The sequence below is a fragment of the Podarcis raffonei genome, chromosome 2 (genome assembly GCF_027172205.1).
Source record: "Podarcis raffonei isolate rPodRaf1 chromosome 2, rPodRaf1.pri, whole genome shotgun sequence".
Classification (NCBI taxonomy): domain Eukaryota; kingdom Metazoa; phylum Chordata; class Lepidosauria; order Squamata; family Lacertidae; genus Podarcis; species Podarcis raffonei.
Genome location: NC_070603.1, coordinates 63,239,067 through 63,254,910, shown reverse-complemented (window position 1 = coordinate 63,254,910; position 15,844 = coordinate 63,239,067). Strand labels below are relative to the sequence as shown.

The 15,844-nt window shown below is 42.8% G+C and overlaps 1 protein-coding gene across 1 annotated transcript in view; it reads right to left on the bottom strand.

Annotated features, from left to right (window-relative positions):
* Positions 1–675: 675 nt before the first annotated feature.
* The window catches only part of CDX1 (caudal type homeobox 1), a 30,325-nt gene continuing 15,156 nt past the window's right edge, over positions 676–15,844 (bottom strand). The window contains exons 2-3 of the mRNA XM_053377018.1: positions 2,406–2,551; positions 676–1,055 (exon numbers count right to left, since the gene is read on the bottom strand). Coding sequence (XP_053232993.1) covers positions 852–1,055; positions 2,406–2,551 — 350 coding nt within the window. The 3' untranslated portion in view covers positions 676–851. The remainder of the gene's footprint in view (positions 1,056–2,405; positions 2,552–15,844) is intronic.

Here is a 15,844-nt window from a genome sequence, read left to right as displayed (position 1 = left end):
CGTGTCAGCATTTAATCTCAATTATAATTTTTTTGCTCTTGCATACTTGGCCCCTATTTATTTGCTTTTTAAATGACTTTTGCTCCTAGTGCTACAAATATCAACTGTAACTCAGGTGTGTGGCACTGGCCTCCTGACCTCCATTGCCTAGTGTGGATGGGCTTCTGTGATGGCTTGGAGTTGGCTTTGGATAGTTGACCTGACAAGCTCAGTCCCTCTGGCCAAGATATCAAGGCCTGGTTGTGGTCAGATGCCAGATACTGGCAAATGCTCCTGAAACACTTCCTAAGTACCCTGGTTCTCTGTTTCTGCCCCCCAACCCCAAAGCATCCATGCTTGCATTTTCTTTTCTCTTTAAATATTTTGCAACAGGAGCAAGTCCTTCCCAAAGAAAAGTACAGAAAAGATAATGAGCCTATTTCTTCTATTCCTAGGAATAAGTCCATGATTCTCCCCTGCAGTGGTATCATAGAAAATAACCCAGTGGGTCTAAGAGGAAATGGCTTCATTGGTTCAGCAGTGATAGCATTGCCTCTGCGTAAGTTTCTAGAGTATGCCAGCTAGTGCCGATTCTCGTGGTTAATCCTCGGGTTACAGACGCTTCAGCTTACAGACGCTTCAGTTACAGACTCTGCTAACCCAGAAATAGTACTTCGGGTTAGGAACTTTGCTTCAGGATGAGAACAGAAATCGCACGGCGGCAGCGGGAAGCCCCATTAGCTAAAGTGGTACCTCAGGTTAAGAACAGTTTCAGGTTAAGAACGGACCTCCAGAACGAATTAAGTTCTTAACTAGAGGTACCACTGTATTGCTGTTTTGGTTTATATGCAGTTCAACTGGAAGGGCTGGGTTTAAGGCATAAATTCTTCCTTGATAGTCATTGGTGATGAGGAAACCAGGTTGGTAGTGCTGCTGCAGATGCCTCCAATGGGACCAGGGGTGCCAACTGCTGGAGGAGTCGGTGTGGTTGTGCTGGCAGGCTGGGTCTGCTGCTGCATCTTCTTCTTGTTCACCTTCCTCTCCTTTGCTCTGCGGTTCTGGAACCAGATTTTCACCTGCAGAGACAAACGCAGAAGGTGGTAAAGGCCATACAGAATATAAAGGAGGAAAATGGGAGAGAAAGAGGATTGAGATGGATGCACAGGACAAGACCATCTTCACTGTGAGTCCAGGAAGACCTGCTCCCTGTCTTGTCAGCCTTTTTCACCTGGACTGGGACAGCGGAGCCCTGACTGACTCCATCTACAAAAGTTGAGGCTGCTGAAAAGACTCTTGGGCTGTGCATAGGGGGTTTTGTTCAGGTGTGTGTGCTGTTATTGATACTAATCTTTATTAGTATTAAGTGTTATTAGTGTTATTGATACTATATTTTTAAATGCATTATGACTTATGTTGAAATTGTTCAATTTGGTTGTGTCCTTTTTGGTATTTTATTTATTGCTTATGACTACTTTTGTTATGTTTGTAACTATGTGATTTCTTTTGTGGTGTCAGCTGCCTTGAGCATGGCTTGAACTATGGAAAGTGGCATACTAATAAAATGATGTGTGTATGTACTGTAGGTATGAGATGGTTCAAGTTACAGTAAGAAGACGAATGAGGGGACAGGCAAAGTAAAAGAATATATAGTGGCCAAGGAAAGGCAGAGATGAAAAGGAATTGGGAGGAGGAAGAGCATGGCATGATTCAGAGCAGAGGCAAAATGGATACATAACTGTAAGAATTCATTTAGGATGTTGTTGCTGCTTTCTAATGCCCCTAATAGTCTGAAATCAGATACCTTTCTGGGGACTTCCAATCTTCTGTGTCATTTTTATGTTCCACATAGTAATAGCTGAGCATTAAGGTTTCTTGCTGAGAACTATTCAGTCATAGTCAAACAGTGAGGAGGAAAGTGGGACCTACACTGAGGCAGGTGAATGATGCCAATGCTATAAAGGGCTCATCATCTGACCACTTTTTCCTTGGCCCATCAGTACCCACCAACCTGGACCACCTAACTAAAAAACAGTTATGTAGGTATCTAGCCTACATTTGATATCTGCCAAGCAAGACAGAGGATAACCAACCATGAAGCACATTCACAGCCTGATCCTATACGTATTTACACAAACATAAGCCACTGTATTCAGTGGGGTCAATTTCGAGGTAAGTGTGTATAAGATTGCAGTCTTTATCCTCAACATTTGCACTGGCATCTGTGCCTGAGATGCTCATTGTAATGCTTTACATTTTGTGATGGTTTGTGATCCTGCTACATGAGGGGCGAGGAACTTGTGGTCCTCCAGTTGTTGCTGGATTCCCAATTCCCGCACTGCTGAACATTGGTGATGCTAGCTGGGGCTGATTGGAGTTGGGAGTCCAACAGGACCCCCTACTCCTGTGCAAGACCCTTCTGTACCAACCTGCCGCTCAGTGAGTCCCAGCGTTGCTGCCAGTTCTGCTTTCCGCCGGATGGTGATGTAGTGGCTGTAGTGGAATTCCTTCTCTAGTTCCAAGCGCTGGTGGTCTGTGTAGACAACACGATACTTGTCTTTCGTTCTGGTCTTCCCTAATAAACAGCAAACAGTAAGACACTGAATTAGCAGAAGGGATGTGGAAAATGTATTGCCATAACCGCCTTGTGGTCGTCTGATGAAGGGAAGTACATTAATTTAATTTAAACAACATGGAAGAAAGCAGCAATGGGAAAAGGAGGAGGAGGACAGGAGAGGCGGGAAATGGCAAAGTGGTAATCTGGTGGAAGATGGCAGGAGCGGTAGTGGAGGTGGAATGTTTCTCTGAGTTAAAATTCGTATTTCATGTTGTGCCTTTTAAAACTTTTTTCTTAGTTACAGGAAGTGCATTCTCAAATGTACGCTTTTTTGTACTTTGGCCAAGTGTTAAGATACATATCAGTTCCAGTTCTTCAGTGGTACACCACGCAGCTTTCTCTGATTGCCAGTGTTGACATTTCTTCATCCTAGTGTTCCATTCTTCAGAGGTATTCAGGCCTCCCATTTAACAGCAGCACGTTCTTAGCAGCTGAAGTCGCTCCCTTGATGTGCCCTGTTTTGCTCTTACTTGATGTTCACGTAGTTGAGGTGTGACCTAGCAAATGCCAGTGGCATTGGAAGTAGTAGTGTTTCTGTGCCCCAATTAACTTTTACAAAGAAACCTCTGTCTATAAGGAGTGCGCTAACAGACATTTCCACATCACACGTGCCCTTTCCTTCCCTGTAATGACAGCAAGTGTCCATTTCCTAAGAGGCAAATGCGAACAGAGGGCAAACCACTGAGATGGGATTACATATTGTGGAATTTGCACTAAATCAGGCTAGATTTGTACATTATTTAAAACAACACAAAAGGTGTGTACCACCCTGTGTGTGTTTTGTGTTTTTGCCATCTACAAACCCTTGTGAGTAATAAAACAGCTGTATAAGTGGAACTGGTAACAGAACATAGCCATGCGCAGTGCTCCTGTTTCAGGTTCCAGTCCAGGCATTGTTCTCATCCACGATATTCCATCCAAGTCTCCCTCTCACTCAGTTTTCTGCTTTCCTCCATCTCTCTCCTGCAGCTGTCATTCAGCAATTTTTGTGGCCACTGTGCATATTTTGCTCTCACTGGGCTGCTTTACGGTTCCCACCCTCTTTGGGTCCCCCCCCCTTTTATTATTTATTTCTGTAGATCTGCTGGTACTTCCTCTTTTGTGCTAGGATGGTGCCAGGTAGGTTGCATAAGGATCAACATTCACCCCTAAAAGAAGAGGCAGTAATTTCAAGAATAGAAACAATTCATATATTTAATTAACCACTGCAGGTTCTCTCAAGCACCCTGTTCAATTTGTTAGCATTCAAGACGAATTTAATTTAAATCCACCAGAAATGAACTGAGCAGAGTTCTCTGTGGGCAGCCTGACATTCACATCAGCTATCCAGCTTGGACCCCTGCAGACTAATTATGAGTCATGTACAATGGAGCTCTTGTGCATAGTGGAGTAGGGAACAAAAATGGAAATGAGGCTGTGTAATCTTGCAACAGTCCTCACAATTAACTTTCTACACCTCTGCATTATTCCAGAGGCTTGGAAGCCCCATGAGGGAACTATGGGGTTTGTGGGCTCTATGGTGACACAGTGCATGAGTACCGTATGACCATTTGACTCTCAACAGCAAATAAATAAATTCTGTCCAAAATGTCAGGCAGGACCATTTAAGATATCAACATCCTTTTGAATAGGAATCTCAGTCCACTGAACAGGAACCAGTCCAGAGAAGAGCAGGTGTCTGTTAGCTGTCTTTTCCTTAACTTTTGCCAATAAGATTGGCATTGAAACAAGCACCCGGCGGGTGAGAAATCCAGAGCATTTGCTCATTAATTTTAATGCCTGGGATCAACATCAGTTGTCAGTGAGAATTCTGCCTGGCAATTGCAATTGCTTATCTCCAGCTGCTCACCAGATGTAGAGCACCAGATTTTGGCCCTGGTGCTGCTGAAGTATATTAGCAAAAGTAGGCCAAATTCTGTTCTGAATATAAACAGGAAGCATTGACTTCAGTTCAGTTCAGAAGAAGAAGAGGAGGAGGAGTTTGGACTTGATATCCCGCCTTTCACTCCCCTTAAGGAGTCTCAAAGCGGCTAACAATCTCCTTTCCCTTCCTCCCCCACAACAAACACTCTGTGAGGTGAGTGAGGCTGAGAGACTTCAGAGAAGTGTGACTAGCCCAAGGTCACCCAGCAGATGCATGTGGAGGAGCGGAGACGCGAACCCGGTTCACCAGATTACAAGTCTACCGCTCATAACCACTACACCACACTGGCTCTCAATAGTTATTACAGCATTTTATTTACATACTAATCCAGACAGTCAAGTGAGCAGGATGGGAGGGACAATGCACTGTCCAAGAACTACTGTACCACCTTGGCTCTCACTGGCTTTCTGCGATGTGCCTCTCCACACAAGTACTTCTCGTGATGCCTTCATAAATGCCATTTTGCTGTGACCCGCTGCTGAAACAGGTACTGATTACGCTGGCCTCCATGATTCACAACAGGCATAGGTGGGGGGGCGCACTGGGTGCCACTCACCCAGGGGGTGGGACTTTCCGCAGGGCCTGCAGCGCTCCTGAGCCATGCGTCTCTCATGGGAGAGATGCTCTGTGATGCCTGGATGTTGCATGCAAAAGCGCCCATCCAGGCATTGCAAACAACGTTGTGATGTCATGCGTGACACCGCCGTCATGACGTTGCGCACACACAACCAGCCCTCCATCTTATTCCTGAGTCGGTGCCTCTGTCTTAGAGAGTGCAAGCACCTTCACTTTCCCTCCCAGTGAAGCTGTTCTTGCAAGGGGATCATATGCTTCTTATAACCAGCCCCAGCCAGCAATCTTGCTGCAGCTTTTTGAGCTGGTTGAAGTTTCTGATCACTTTTCAAAGGCAGCCCCCAGCCCCACATAGAGCACAGTGCAGTAATCCAAATGGGATGTAACTTAAACAGTCAAACAACCTGATTGATATCTGGGACCCACAATCGTATGCTCTCCCATTCCTACTATAAGCTCACCCTCTGCTCTTTTCCTACAACACCAGCTTTACGTAGAAGAAAAAGAGTGTATAGATGAGGGTAGCAGCAGCAGCTGTTACATTTGTGCTGGACATGCAGCATTTTAAAGGCACAGGAGCCCTGCTACAATATAGGAGGGCAAGCCTGAAGGAAAAAGATGCAGAGGAAAAGATAGGTGTCCAAAACACATCTAAGAATGGGAAAACTTAGTGGAGGTGGACTCACAATCTGCCTACACACTCAGCTACAGTCCATCTATACCACCACTTTCTGAAATATGTTCCCTCCTCTGGCCCATTTGATGGGCATCTCACTAGAACATTTACAATGCTTTTCATGACTTTGTCTTTCAATTTCAAACATTTCATGAATTTAAATAGGATTTTTACCTCCCCATCCCAGCCCCCAATTAACTGGAGAAACACAAGGTCTGTGTGCTTGTTTTGTCGTTAATTACTCATACTTGATAACTCATTTTTTCTAATCTATTTTATCAGCCAGCCAAATAGGATTAACAGTCCATCCCATGCATATAAAAAAATCAGTGGGTTTAGGCATGTCTAACTTTGCACAGGATCAGGCTGTTAAGTAGTGTCAAATAATCTGAATATTCTGTCACTCAAAGGAACTAGAATGAAGCAGGGGAGTATTAAAGAGGAGTCCACAAGCAATACAGCCTATATATTATTTCATTCTGGGTTGCCAACATGGTGCCCATGGGCACAACAACACCCTGGAGGACTTCCCCTGTTGCCTGTGAAAGCTCTTAATCCCCTCCCTGTCTCACTGCACTATCTTTATTAAGTAGCCAGAGTGGTTATCTTCCCTCACCCTCCTAAAAACTACATAGCACTGAAGGAGGAAGTTGAAAGAGTGGCACTCTTCACCACTTCTTTCAGCTCTATGTGCTTTCCGAGGCTCAGATTGGCTCCTGGGCAGCTTAACAGGAAGCAGAGTAACCAAGAGGGAAAGAGAGGAAGCGGGGAGGCTAAGGAGGGAAACTGGAGTGATCTGGGAGACTTGAGGGTAGCTGAGAGGAGAAAATGTTGTGCCACAAGAGTCAAGAGAAAGGGTGAAGTGTGACAAAGAGTGAGAGGAGGTGCATGTGCCACACACAAAATCAGATCCAGTAAAATTGATCCTCCTGAAATTTCATAATCTTAATGGGTTCACACATATCCCAAGCCACCATCAAATCATGGATTACTTTTGTATCCATTGGAAACCCCCTACAGATCCAGTGTTTTCCAGCACTGCCATGACACAAAAACATGGATCTGAGACACAGATCCTTTAATTTTTCAAGGGATCCCCTGAAAATCACTATTAAACCATGTCACACATTCTGCAAGTTGAAGAGGATCCATTTTAATTCTACTGCACCTGACTTTTACTCAGACCACTTACGAAAGCAAAGAATATGCGTACACAGATCTGCTTTCTGTCTGGTTGGGAGGGGGAGAAATAACCAGAGGGGGTGGTGCCTATGGCGCTTTCAACATTCAAAATGTGCCTGTGGCCCCTAAAAGGTTGGCAACCCCTGGCTTAGCTGCATTACTCATCCATGTCAATAATTAGCAAATATGTGTAGAGCACAGAAATGCGGATGATTCATAAACAGAAGAAAAAATGACTGAGTGGAGAGTGAACACAATTACTATATCAGTTCCAAGTTATCAGATGGGTTTGTGGGGAGAGGGCTATTAGGAAAAAAGGGAAAATGTAAAATGTATCAGCTACAATTTTCGTATTCTGACACACAGGCATTTCCCACTTGTGCACGATCAGTACACGCGCAACTGCTGACACACACACTATTTTCAGTACTGAAAGGGGGCAGAGGTGGAAGGGACTTAAGAACATCCTGCTGATGTGCATGGTGGCCGGGAACAGAACCCCCCACGTAAGTGGGAATTCCCCTGTATTAGTGAAATGTGTGTTGACTAGAAAGCATGGAAGATTGGTAGTTTGGATACAAAAGACAACTATACCTAAATCATTTCATGTGACAGGTTTCTGTGTACTTGCTGCAACAGGCAACTCCCCATTTACACACAATCAAGTCATGTGTGACTGCCCACATTGCCGCAAACCCAGAAATGGCACCTAAAGAGGCAAAAACAGTTCCCCAAAGAGTGCGAATATGGCAAAAACGACGTAACCCCTGCGTAAATAGAGAGTTGCCTGTGTCATTTGAAATGATTATCAAAGAGAAAGACAGAAATGATGGGCTCCTGAAAACCTGTTATTTAGTAGTAATGGTAGTAGTAGTAGTAGTAGTAGTAGTAGTAGTAGTAGTAGTATACCACCCTTCAGCAAAAGATCACAGGGCAGTTCACAACATAAAAATACAAAATGAGAACACAAAATGCACAATGAAAACAAAAACAAAAACTCCCCTCCCCCGACAAACTCATTTAAAGGCCATAGAATGTTAATCAGCCAAAGGCCTGATTATAGAGTAATGATCTCACCTGGTGTCTAAAGAGATGTAATAACGGTGCCAGGCAAGCCACCTTGGGGAGAGCATTCTGCAAATGGGGAGGCCTGTTCTTGTGTTGCCACCCTCTGGACCTCTCATGCAGAAGGGCCTCAGAGGATGATCTCAGGGTCCAGGTAGGCTCATACGGAGAGAAGTCCTGAGCCTTTTAAGGCTTTATAGTACTTTGAAATGGGCCTGGAAACTAACTGTTAGCCAGTGCAGTCTGGCCAGGATCAGTGAAATTTGAAACCATCTTGCCCTAGTGAGCAGCCGTAAGCATAATGTGTTTCAGTAATCTATCCTAGAGGTTACCAGAGCATAGATGACAAAAATTAGGTTATCCCTGTCCATATAGGGGTGCAACTGGGCCATCAGTTGAAGCTGATGGAAGGTACTCTACGCCACTGAGGCCACTCAAGCCTCAAGCAAAGGATTCATTCAGAGGGACCCCCAAGCTATGTACCTGCTCCTTCAGAGGAAGTGTAACCCCATCAAGCTGTTTCACGTATATGTTAAACAGCATACTTACAATTTTCTTAAATATCAATCCAACATTCCACTGCATGGTAATACTGCATTTCATGCCAGATTTTATGTACCGTATTTTTCTGTGTATAATACACCCCCATGTATAAGACACCCCCCTATTTTGGGGACCCCTTATTAAGGAAATGGGGGGAGATTGCTTGGAATTGTTGAGCTTTTTTGGGGGGCGGGTTGCCAACAATCGCACACCCACCTGACCACCAATCGTACAAAACATTGTCTTATACACGGAAAAATACGGTATGTATCATCCATATATCAATTGATTTTTCCCCCTTGTTTCCACCATGCTCAGTTGTCCATTAAGAGGATGTTCTGCTGGTAATATGGACAGTAAATATAGGCGTTACCAGAACAGTTTGCCAGCCTCAGCAAAGCCATTCCCCATTATACATAGGCATTCACATCCCTTCTAAGGTTGACTGAAGAGTGTGAGCCTAGAATACACACCTTTTATTCCCCACACACACCTTTTTTAAACAAAATATAATCTGCAATGGAAAAAATTAACAGCATTCTTACATGCAGTTGTCACAAATATATTGTTTATCTGAATGCAAACCCTCCCCATTTGAGAACTTCCTTCTTCCTCTGATGAGAAAGTGGTAAGACCCACTCCTAAAATCTAGCTGGAGACAATTTTGTCAGAAAATTCATATTTGAATAGGATTTAAGTTTTACTGATAAGGTCAAACTTTGGGTGTCTTTAAAACTATTTTGTTTGTTTGTTGTTTTTAAGAACCTGTTTTTAACCACTAGTTGTTATAGTGGTTAAATAGTGAAATATATTGGAATATCTAAAATTGTGACAGTGATTGTGAATTGGCTTTTTTCTTGTTTAGTAATATAATTAATTCTTTAGGAAACTGTCTCACCTTACCTTTGATATCTATGCTACTGAATTACTTCTACAGCTTTAGTTTTAGAGATAATGTGCTAATTTAAACATTATCAGTACAGTAGTACTATAACATAACAGTTTTAACAATATGTTAAAGGTAAGTAAAAATTTATCAGTTTCAGAATTAAACCCGTAACTAGTAGCAGTTGCCAGGGCATTACCACATTCACCTCTACATAGTTTCAGCCTTATTTCAAACATTGTGATATATTGAAATATCGCGATGTTTAGCTGGTGAAATATTGTGATGTTGAAAACCAGATATCACCCAGCCCTAATCCCTAACTTCAAAGGCAGCTCTCCTGCTATCTTTGCTTTCCAATTAACTCCTATTCTTTATTCATTAAACCACTTTTCCTGATAGTAGGCATTGAGCCCAATTGTCCAATTTTAATATTTGAAAACTTTATTGCCACCACCTGACTATCTTCTGATAAGAAGGGCTAACTTATTTTGAATTCCCGCCCCCATCCACAATCTTGTCACAATTATGGGAGGTAAATGACCTCCTTGATCAGCCCAAATAAACCTGTTAATGAGGCCAGAGGCAAGAAGTTCAAAATGGGGATCAAGGGGAGGCTAATGTCCGTATGGAGGGAAGGTATCGTTACTATTGTTAATGTGTAACCCTAATAGCGCTCAACTTAGCTATCATTAGATAAGGGAACTGCTTTAATATGCTACACAAACCATAAAAGGAATCACCTTTGAGTGTATGCACATGCATACACGCACTGATACACATTCAGGTTTTTTACCTAAAACAATCAACACCTAAGTACTAATTTAGTCATGATCCAAGGATTTGTTCTGTTTCGTTTGCTATTCTGGGGCCAGGATTTATCCCAATTAATCTGCATAACCTAATCTACTCTCTGCTGGCAAGCTGTCCCCAAAGAAAACAAAAGGATTGCATTAATGCCTGGAGCGGCACACCAGAGTGTAAACCAATTACAGTATATCAATATCTGAAGAGATCATGGACGTAAAAAAGAAATGGATTTACACCTGTGTTCAGCCAAACATTAGGGTCTTTTTTCACTCTGGTTAAATTCAGCCTCTTGTTAATGGTTTGCACACGTTTTCAACAGAATGCAAAACTGTTTGCAAGGTTGCAGGTGTGTTCCCTGACGTCTCATTGCTCCCTCACTCCACTCCTGTCGTACTTATTGATTTGCAATATTTATGTACTCCCAAATAACAAAAGAGTATATTTAAACTATAAATGAAATTGATCAGTTGATGCAGAATGTTGATGAAAATTCACATCCTGGCTTACGTACAAATGATGCACATTCCACTGAAACTACTAACATCCACTTTCAGGTGTATATTTGGCATAGTGTTTAATGGTATGTCCATTTGGATTACCATCCAGGTGTGCATGCCCTTCCACATCTACACTCTGTCCCTACCTGGTCATTCATGATGCATCACCAGAACTGCTAGACTGAGGCAAAAGTCATGCCGCTTAATAGTGGTGGGCAATGAAGGGAGGGCAAGGCGGACATGTTCTCTCCCTGTCACTCTAAGCAGAAGTAGATGAGCTATCAATGGATCAGAACAGGCATGGAAAAGGACACAAAGGAGCCGGAGGGTAAAGATTTTCCGTGAACCAGTTTTGCGCCTTCTGAAATAGCAGTTTTCACACAGAAAACCAATGTGAAATTTTGCCCGAAGTGGGAAGATTAATGCGATTTGTTAAAGTATTTCAGGAATCTGTGATTTTGAGCAAATAGCAACTTGGGGGGGGGGACGACGACCACAAAAGGAATGCACATCTAAGACCAATGGCACCTCTTCCCAATATGGCAGCAGCATACAACCAACATGAAATAAATACATGTAGGTGGTAGGATTCCAGGAGTTGCTTTAGGCATTATCAAGGGGTTGCATAAGTTCCCGTGACATTGTTCTCTTGGAACAGCACGTGCTCACCATACCCAAGAACTATTTTGGAATTCCTCTCAGTTTCAAGAATCGTTATCCATGTGGCATGGGGATGAGTCAGGCTGATAAGGAATCATTTTACTTCCAAATCTCTGTCAGTTCTGGGTACCTGGAGAAGCAACTACCTGGTTCACACAACATGCGAAACAACTTTAGCTTAATGAAATTGGGTGAGTGTACAAGCTTCCCAAGAGGAGATCACAACTGCTTTACTCCTCCCTGGTCCATTTTGCTGCCGGGCTGCTCTAGGCCAAGCTAAGGTCTGGCTTAGCCTACGTTTGGCTTAGTGTGTCATCCAAAGCAGGCCAATGTCATGTGCATGCAAGCTCACAATCTCTGACAATAAAAAAGCTGCGTTTTCTTAAAGACACAAGCTAAAATGTACTTACCAAAAACATCTCCAAACTAATGCATCAGCTTGGGTGGCTTACAGTTTGTTTCAGACAGATTTTCTCATCAAGTGAGAAAGTTCCTTTCCAAGCTGAGGTTGGTATTCAACTAAGTTTTTCTCGAATCAGTTACACTGAAATTAACTTAGACCTGTTCATTAAATCCAACAGGTCTATTCTGAGTAAAAGCTACCTGACTACCACCCTAAGTGTGTCAGAAACAAGAGATGAAATTTATAGGGACCACTATTCTTTTAGTCAAGTGATGATGGGAAAGGAAATACAGTGGTACCTTGGGTTACATACGCTTCAGGTTACAGACGCTTCAGGTTACAGACTCCGCTAACCCAGAAATAGTACCTCGGGTTAAGAACTTTGCTTCAGGATGAGAATGGAAATCGTGCTCTGGCGGCGTGGCGGCAGCGGGAGGCCCCATAAGCTAAAGTGGTGCTTCAGGTTAAGAACAGTTTCAGGTTAAGAACAGACCTCTAGAACAAATTAAGTTCTTAACCTGAGGTGCCACTGTACCAGGGGTTTATCTAACCACAATATCCCAAATGCTAAATAATTTTAAAGAGCAGACTCCAAACAAATACAGTGATTCCCATTATATTATTGCAATCCTATACACAGTTACCTGGGAATAAGTTGCCTCAAATAAGCAAGCACAGATTCTCACTGTGGATAATATACTTTTCTTGTTAAACTGTGCTCTGAGGTGTTACAGCAACAAAAAGGGAGAGGTGTGTGGAAAAAGTAATAAATAGATTTCATTTGGAGTTTAGAGAATATTCTTAGCCATTCAGCAGAATATTCAACAGTGGGGCCCTAAAACAAGTGGATTGTGGCTTTGCAGTATAATTAGTAATTACCTGAGCATCTTTGTGTGAAAAGCCTGTCAGATCTGCTCCCTTGTGCTAGTTATGAAACACAACGCCTCTCCAACCAGGACAAGTGCTCCCTTATTTCGTAACCCACAGGAACAGCCATCTTCTCAGCTGTGAAACCTAAAATAGCATGAGCAAGGTTGGCATACTTTCTAAACTGTGCCACAACAGGAACTAAAACTCTTGCTTCTGTGTGCCTGGTTACCTAGAAGAAGACAGGAGTGCGTGTGCAGATTATTCACCACAGAGGCGGAAAAATGCAGAATGTTTGAGTACAGAACACTATTTAATCCAGCAAGCAGTGTATGGGGGGAAAGCGCCATAATTTACTAAATGGTTGTTGTGGAGTAAAGGGATTCTTTTTTTAAAAAACAAGATTAGGCATCACAGCATTCCATAATAGGACCAAACTAGGCATAAAGTAGCAAATACATGTCTCTCAGCAAGCTTCAATTTTATTTTAATGCCGTCTCAGGGGCTCTGAATTTGATTGCTGTGGTGGAATGGGGGTGGCTGCTTAATCTTCTCTCAGTAGGACGTTTTCCTGATCAAAATGTCGCTCTCCCAAGCTGCCTTTCACCACACCACAGAGTTCTTGTTTTCCTGTTCTCTCCTTGATTCTTCCCATCCCCCTCAGTCTTGGAGTGGAATTGGTTTTATCTCAGTTCAGGCTTGTGGATGCTGACTCACCAGGTGAATATCTAGGTGTCCAGCATCTAGATTAGGCTGGATTGTTTTAGGAGCCAGAGCTAATTTGGACAATAGCTTTCCCTTGCATAGCTACAGAAACACCTTAGGGACCAGATAATCTCCAAAACTGCCCACTCCCTTGTGGACCCACAGCTTTTAAGATCAGTCTCACAGGTCCTGCTCTCATGGTCATCTATACATCAGCTCAGGTTGGAAGTGACATCAAAATTGTGGAGCGACTTCACAGTGAAGATCCACCAGGTTGCCTCTCTGCCATTCATTAGAATAGTCTTCTCCAATGTGGTGCCATTCAGATGTTCTGAGCTACAGCTCCCATCAGCCCAAGCTGCCACAGTGTTGCAGTCCCAAACATCTGAATGGCACCAAGTTGGTGAAGGCTGCTTTAAATGATCTGCTAATTTTTTAGTTTTGCGCTGCTGCCTTTTAAGCTGTTTTCACCTTTGTCATTTTCACTCTGTGTAATAGATCTAGGCTGCAATCATAAGTCTCTGAAGTCTCCCCCCCTCCCCATCTCTGCTGCGCAAGGCCAGGGCAGAATCAGAGAATCACAGGATTGTGGAGTTTGAAGGGACCCCAGAGGGTCATTTAGCCCAACCCCCTGCAATGCAGAAATCTCAACTAGATAATACATGCCATCCAACTTCTGCTTTAAAACCTCTAAGGAAGGAGAAATCACAACCTCCCAAGGGAGTCCGCTCCACTGTCAGACTGCTCTTACTGGCAAAAAGTTCTTTCTGGTGGTGGCAGGGGGCAGGTAGATTGCTGTGCCAGTGTGGAATGAAAACAGCAATCCTTTGCACACCTACTTGAAAGTAAGCCTTATTGTTTCCAAGGAAATATGCATCAAGCAATTCTATAGAACAGAGCTGTTCTTGTTAATATAATGATGCAAGTCATGAGATATATACACATTATATGTAAAAAGAGAATGAGATCTGCTTGCCTACAATTTAAAAGCTGGTTTTATTCCAGTATAAATCCTTTTAGGGCTTTTATTTTTGGCAGATGTATCTTCCACCACTGGAGTCCCTTAATGTCCATTCAGATCTCTAATTTTAGTGCATTCAATGTACAATGCACATTAGAAATACAGTCATACCTTGGGTTACAGATGCTTCAGGTTGTGTGTTTTCGGGTTGCGCACTGCGCCAAACCTGGAAGTACCAGAACGGGTTACTTCCGGGTTTTGGCACTTGCACATGCGCAGAAGCACTAAATCACGCTTTGCGCATGCGCAGAAGCGCCGAATCGTGACCTGCGCATGCACAGACACAGTGCTGCGGGGTGTGAATGCTGCAGGCTGCGAACATGCCTCCCGCACGGATCACGTTCACAACCCGAGCGTCCACTGTATCGGTTAAATATACAGGCATATTTAAAGGGAGGCTGCTATTCTCTGGATCTTCAAAGAAACCATACCTTAAGGACTGTATGTACCTTGGACAAAGGACTGGCTGCTCAACAAATCTCATATGAGGTCAGCAGCATGCTGTGGTTAATAATTTAAGAAAGACTTGTGTGTGTACGTGCATGGTTGTGTGTACATATAGCATGCCTCTATATGTATCTCTGCATGGAGAAGAGAAGCTATCAGTTTCAGGTATTTGACAGTGATGTGTTCCATATTGAAAACAAACCCCAAAAGTTTTATCATGCAGAAAAATCCACAATGAGCTCACACATAGGAATTATACAGAGAGATGAAAAGCCTTTCTGCTAAAGACTCCATAAAGGCTCTAATGTGAAATCTGCAGCAGTATTTTCAGACTGAAACACACTCATCTCCTAGGATTTGAGTGAATTTTAATCTCCTTCCCATAACAGAAACAGAAGTATTTCTGAGAATATTTATTTAGATTCTTATCAACTGTTTTTCAGCAACTTGGAAACATCGGCTCGTCACTGCATTCAAATCCTCGTTTCACCATCCATTGCAACCACTGTGACAAAATGACAATAGCCAAGCTTGAATATCTAGCAACAAAATATTGGGACTCATTGTTTTGAAAAAGGTATTGAACCAGAGAGGGGAAATTATGCCACATTACTACTTATATGAAGGGTGAGTTTCAAAGCTCACATATAAAACACGGGCAATGAACTATTCATAGACTATTTATTTACAAAGGTGGGTTGAAAATAAAATCACAAGGAAGTCTGTGAAAAATTGCAAAGAAGTGCAAGACTTTCACACATAGTTTGTGAACATCTTCTGCAGAGGAAAAGAGCAACATTTAACAATGACTGTAGCTTTTAATAATAATAATAAGCATTTGTTCTGTTGTCCAAATAAAACAATATTCCAAACAACATTATAGACACAATCCAGCAAGTTAGTTGGAATGGCAAGTCCAGTTAATTTCAGGAAAATGTTACTCAATACTGTTTTGCTGGAATGTGCCTCTGGAGTATCTCCTTTCTCTAGCC